General features: G+C 54.6%; 1 protein-coding gene across 1 annotated transcript; it reads right to left on the bottom strand.

Moving 5' to 3' along the window:
* Nucleotides 1–1,081: 1,081 nt before the first annotated feature.
* Nucleotides 1,082–2,092, bottom strand: LOC136787371 (olfactory receptor 14C36-like). The gene has a single exon (XM_066984551.1). The coding sequence runs from the start codon at nucleotides 2,090–2,092 to the stop codon at nucleotides 1,082–1,084; it is 1,011 nt and encodes a 336-aa protein (XP_066840652.1).
* Nucleotides 2,093–6,000: the final 3,908 nt, after the last annotated feature.

Here is a 6,000-nt window from a genome sequence, read left to right as displayed (position 1 = left end):
AGACACGGGTCCCTGCCTTGCACACACACAGGCAGTGCACTGCACACTTGCAGGGTCCCTCTGGCTCCTGCAGCCACTGCCAGAGGCTGGAAGGCACCTCAGCCCTGCGGTGCATCGCCCTGCTCTGCCCTCCGCTGAGATGCCCCAAGGCATGAGGAATGGGCACAGGGACCTCGGAGGTGCAAGGAAGCACATCTCAGAGCTGCTTTCACGTCTTGCACTTTGGACTAGATGATCTCTGAAGGTGCCTTCCATCTGGACTGTTCTGTGCTATTCAGGCACATGCCCCATGGTTGTTACTCTCAGGATGAAGGGACCTGAAGACACTCTGCCCCACTGGTCTTCATGACACCCCTAGGGATAGCTGATGGCCTTTGTGCTCGCTCTTGTTCCTCTCTCCATGTGCGTACGTTGTGCCTGCAGATAGCAGCAGCACCAAAGGGTTTCTGTTCCCATGTCTCCCCTGCACCTGGACAGGCCCTGCTCTTCTCCCAGCACATCCTGTGTCCCAGGGAGCATTTGGGACTCTCTTTGAGCACATTCTGATGTGACGGCAACTCCAAAAGATGACGTGAGCGTTCAGGCACGGCCCTTTTAGGAGGGAAATGCTGTTCTGGAAGCCAGCTGTGTCACTCAAGTGCCCACTGCCTGTCCCTGCCTGCGGTCCCAGCACGGCCACACAGCAGCACTGGCACCAAGCTACAAGAGCAGCCAGGCCTTACACCGCCAGCAGGGCTCAGCAGGAGAGGGTGGCAGTGGCAGGAGAGCAGCTCTGCATGGACCCAGAGCTGGCACTCCCAGGCTGGACTGCTGGGCCACGACTCTTTTCCCCTCCACCTCTGCACACAGGCACTGTCCCTGCAGCTACACAAAAGGCCTCAGAGGAAGGATATAAGAAACAATGTCACTTTATTTGGTTTAAATGGAAAACCAAAATGAAGAATATTATTTCTAAGTGAACAAAATTACTCAGAATATTAGTGGAAAGTACCAGCAACACAAGAAAAAAGGGCAGGCATGGCCTATCGTGAGTAACGTTTTCAGGTGTTCTCAGAAGAAGAGAGGCAAGAATGTTTATTGGTTATGAAAAACACCTGGTCATCAGTTTCCATATGGCATTCTTGAGCTCCTGGTTCCTCATGCTGTAGATGAGGGGGTTCACTGCTGGAGGCACCACTGCATACAGGACTGCCAGCACCAGGTCCAGGGATGGGGAGGATATGGAGGGGGGCTTCAGGTGGGCAAAAATGACTGTGCTCATAAAGAGGGAGACCACAGCCAGGTGAGGGAGGCACGTGGAAAAGGCTTTGTGCCGTCCCTGCTGGGAGGGGATCCTCAGCACGGCCCTGAAGATCTGCACATAGGACAGTGAAATGAAAACAAAACACCCCAATAATAGAAAAGCAGTAACTGTAGTAATATGAACTTCCCTTAGGTAGTAGTCTGAGCAGGATAGCTTGAGGATCTGGGGGATTTCACAGAAGAACTGGTTGAGGGAATTGCCACAGCAGAGAGGCAGTGAAAATGTATTGGCAGTGTGCAGCACAGCGTGGAGAAAGCCACTGCCCCAGGCAGCTGCTGCCATGGTGGCACAGGCTCTGGTGCCCAGGAGGGTCTCATAGTGCAGGGGCTGGCAGATGGCGATGTAGCGGTCGTAGGCCATGATGGTGAGAAGAGATAATTCTGCTGGAATCAAAAAGACTAGCAAAAAGAACTGTACAGCACATCCTGGGTAGGAAATGGCCCTGGTGTCCCAGAGGAAATTGGCCATGGCTTTGGGGACAGAAGTGGAGATGGAGCCCAGGTCGAGGAGGGCGAGGTTGAGGAGGAAGAAGTACATGGGGGTGTGGAGGCGGTGGTCGCAGGCTACGACTATGATGCTGACCCCGTTGCCCAGGAGGGCAGCCAGGTAGATGCCCAGGAAGAGCGCGAAGTGCAGGAGCTGCAGCTCGCGCGTGTCTGCGAATGCCAGGAGGAGGAACTCGGTGATGGAGCTGCTGTTACACACTTCTTGCCTCTGAGCAATGGAGCCTGTCCAACCGAAGGAAAGACTGCGAAATTCAAGGACTTTTCCGACCAAAATCCATTGCATGTCTCAACAAACACCACACAGACAACATACTGCCTTATTCATTTCAGGACGATCTTTCTGCCGCTCCTTGTCTTTTCTCTGGTTGGTGCTCTGAGGGTGCCACAAGAAGCAGGGGGCAGTGCACTGCCTTCAGGTAGCTCCTGGTGGGCAGTTCTATTGTGCAGTGCCCTGGGGAGGTGTGGGGCTGTGAGCAGCCTGCCCCAGGCAGCAGGCTCTGGGCAGCAGCAGGACCCTGCCGTGCCATGCCGTGCCATGCCGGGGGGGCTCCTTCTCCCTCTGCCAGCTCTCCCCTGCCTTTCTATGCCAGGCTGCCCTGAACCTCTCTCCCCCTCCTCTCCTCTCCCCATGCCAGCTGCATGCAGTGCCCCCAGCCCTGCTGCGCCTGGCACAGGAGCTGCTCGTGGGAGGCTGAAGCAGCTTCTCAAGTAGTCCAAGTCTGATGCAAACTGCAAAGCCTCTCCCAGTGTTAACAGTCCCACTGAGGGACATTACTGACAAAGCCTCCCCATGGACTTGTTAGTGCAGAAAAGTGCAGGCAGTGATGACGGGGAGACCAAGGCCCAGGAAAGGTGGCCCTGGTGCTGAGGAAACCTTGATGTGTCCCATGAAGTCCAACAGTCGGGCCCCGACCCCAGCCTCTGGGAAGGGAGATCCTGTCCCTCCAGCGGGGTTTAGGGCTCTTTCTGGGTCAGTGCGCAGTGGGTAAGGGCAGTGCCAAGTACAAGGCTACAGGAGGACATCTCCTAGGCTCCTGGAGGGGGATGAGGAGGCATTGAGACCCTAATGCTGTAAGGATGAGGTGTCTCCTCATAGGTCTCACTGACAGAGACAAGAGCCAGAGCCCAGCAGACAAAGCTGTTGGCTCTGTCGGGGGCTTTCATCTTCCAAAGGATCCTTGACAATAACCATCACAGGCTGTGCTGTGCTGTTGCCTGTCTGCACCTGTTTCCCTGCCGGACTTAGATATCCACCTTGCTTCCCCACCTTGCTCTCACCTGAGCACCTTCCTGCCTTGACTGATGTCTCTCCATCTGCCCTCAGTAATCCATGAAACACAAAGCCAGGGCACTGATCCTGACACCCTCTGCATGACATCTTGCACCACAGCTCTGCTCTTCAAGAAGCATTTCACCTCATACCCCCATCTCACCACTCTGAATCTGAATTTTTTTGATGTCCTTTCTTTCCCATGCTCTTTCGTACAAAGAGGAAAAACTCCACCATCACTGCAACCACCCCTCGAGCAGTCTCAGCCTACTTCTCTACTGCCCAGAGCCTGCACGACACAGGGCCAAAGAAGCCCAGGTCCCTCAGCCTGGGCCACCCTGCTCCAGAGGTAGCCACAGCAGCACTGAGTCGAGAGGGACGATAACCCAAGGGGTCTGGGTGGCCCCCGCTGCTGCTAGTGCAGCCCCGTAAGGAGCTGACCTTGCTCCCTCTCAGCATGTCCCACTGGCTCCTATGGTGTCCTCGTAGCACCCACGCCTTCTCCTCAGGGTCCCCCCTCAGCTGCTCACGTCCAACCCTGCCCTGATGGATGCAGGTATTCTGCCCCACGTGCAGCACTGGCCACGTCTCCTTGCCACCTGCAGGGGGTTTCTGCTGGCTGAAGGCTGGAGATTCCCAAGGTCCCCCTGCCCTGAAGCTCCCTTTTATCACCTGTTCATGGTTGGGTGCCGATGGCTCACCCTGATGGTGGTGATTCTCACACAATAACAGCGTGAGGAGGGTCAGGACTCTACAGGCACTAAGGGAGGTACTTGTTTAGTGGAATTTCTGATCCAGGCAAGAATTACCATGAGAACCATCCCTGAAACACCCAATGACACTACAAAGCAAGCAAAGCCAGGACCAGAGGGAATGTGTGTTGGGCTCTTTGTATGCTAGGATATTTTCTAGGAAAACATATACCTGTACAAACACACGTAAAAAATGGATCCCTTCAGCACGAGGAGCAATGGTTTGAATCCCAAAGAAGGGTAGATTTAGATGAGGTATGAGGAAGAAATTCTTTTCTTATCAGGGTGGTTACTCCTAGGAAGAGGTTGCCCAGAGAAACTGTGGATGCCCCATCCCAGAAAGTGTTCAAGGGCAGGTTGGATGGGGCTTTGAGCAAGCTCGTCTAGTGGAAGGTGTTCCTGCCCGTGGAAGGAGGGGTGGAATTAGATGACCTGACACGTCCCTTCCAAGCCAGTCCATTTTATCAGGTGATGCTCAAACATCAACCATCTCCCTGCACCCCTCCTCTCTGCAGGGAGGGGGACCATATCCCAAAGGAATCCTCCAAGCAGGTCCCTCAGCAGGCCCAAGGCTGCTCACCTCAAGTCCTCTGCTTTGCCTTGTGCAAAAGAAGGGCAATGGAGCTTGTGAATGCTCAGCAGAAGTGCTGAGACACAAAGCTGGCCAAGCAAACCCAGATACAAGGACAAGACACAAAGCAGGAGGATTCCTCTTAACAGAAGAGTAGAGCAAGCAGCTGGAAATAGAAGATCTCTTTATATGAGAACTTTCCAAACTAGAGAAGGAGAAAAGCATATGTGTGGACCTTGAACAAGAAAAGGAAAACTTGCTAAACTTGGACAAGAAGCAAAGAAAGAAATAAGAACACCAACACTTTTGATTAAAACTTCAAGAATTATTTGGTATTCATTACCTGTGAAGTTTATGGAAGATGCTGGAAATATTTTTCTTGGAGGAGAATCTGATCCATTTTGTGTCACTGACAAAGCTGTGAGTCCAAAGAAATAAATAGTGAGTGGTGTCGCAGTGGGCAGGGGGCAGCGGTGGCTGTGTCACCCAGGTGTCCCAGTGGGCAGGGGGCAGCAGTGGCTGTGTCACCCAGGTGTCACAGTGGGGCCGTGACATGGCAGCCCAGCTGGGCTAAAGGGCCAGGGGTGTGGGCAGGCCCCAGTCGGGATGGAAGCCTCTGGCAGCAGGCAGCAGAGGGCAGAGCAGGGCAGGACAGGGAGGTGAGTGCGCGATGAAGCAGGGGCTGAAGCGGTGTGCGAGGCTGAGCAGGGCCAGAGTCCCGCTGCAGCCTGAGCAGGGGCTGGAGCTCAGCAGACTGGGTGTGTTGGGGAGATCCTCGGGTGCTCCGGGAACAGGCATGGGTGCTGCAGGGATATGTCTTGGTGTGAAGGGAGGTGCTTGCTTGCCCTGAGTGAGACAGTTGGGTGCTCCAGGAAGGTGTTGGATTCCTTGGGGAGATGCTTGGCAGTTCCACCAAGATGGGTGGTATGCCCAGGGAGGTGCTTGCGTGTTCCACCAAGATGCTTTAGGACCTGCAGGGAGATGCCTGAGTGACCGGGGAGAACCCTGGGTGCAGCAGGGTTATGCTTCTGTGCTCTGGGGAGGGAGGTGCTTGTGTGCCCTGGGCATGTCCTTGGGCTCTCTAGGAAGATGCTCCTATTCCCCTAGGAGATACTTGGGTGCCCCAGGAGGTGCTTGAGTACTGCAGAAAGCAGTTTGTCTCCTCCAGGGAGGGTCTCCAGAGACATGCCTGGGTGCCCCCGTGTTGTGCTTTCTTGCTCTAAATCGATGGTTGGGTGCTCTGGGAATGTTCTTGTGTGCCTCCAGGAGAAGACTGTGTGCTCCTGGAAGGTGCTTGGATGCCCTGCGGAGATGCCAGCATGCCCTGGGAAAATGCTTGGGTACCCCAGGGAGATCCTTGGTCTTCAAGAGAGGTTCCTGGGTTCCCCAGAGAGATGTTTGGCTGTCCCCCAGAGATGGATGGTTTCATTACCCTTCAAAGTAAGGTTTGTTTGCTTCTGGTTGATGTCTTAGTGAGTCAGGAGGTGAGGGGTTCACAGTGGAAAGTTTTCAGCGCCCCAGTGAGATGCTTGAGTGCTGTGGGGAGGTGCATGGGTCCTTCTGGAAGATGCTTGTGTTCCCTGGGGAGAAGACTGGTA

This window comes from Anser cygnoides, chromosome 29, assembly GCF_040182565.1.
Source record: "Anser cygnoides isolate HZ-2024a breed goose chromosome 29, Taihu_goose_T2T_genome, whole genome shotgun sequence".
Taxonomy (NCBI): domain Eukaryota; kingdom Metazoa; phylum Chordata; class Aves; order Anseriformes; family Anatidae; genus Anser; species Anser cygnoides.
Note: the sequence above shows the minus strand (reverse complement) of the source record. Positions and strands in the feature narration are given on the sequence as shown.

Excerpts from the sequence above, each read along its gene's own strand:
- LOC136787371 (XM_066984551.1), bottom strand. The coding sequence starts at position 2,092 with ATGCAATGGATTTTGGTCGGAAAAGTCCTTGAATTTCGCAGTCTTTCC.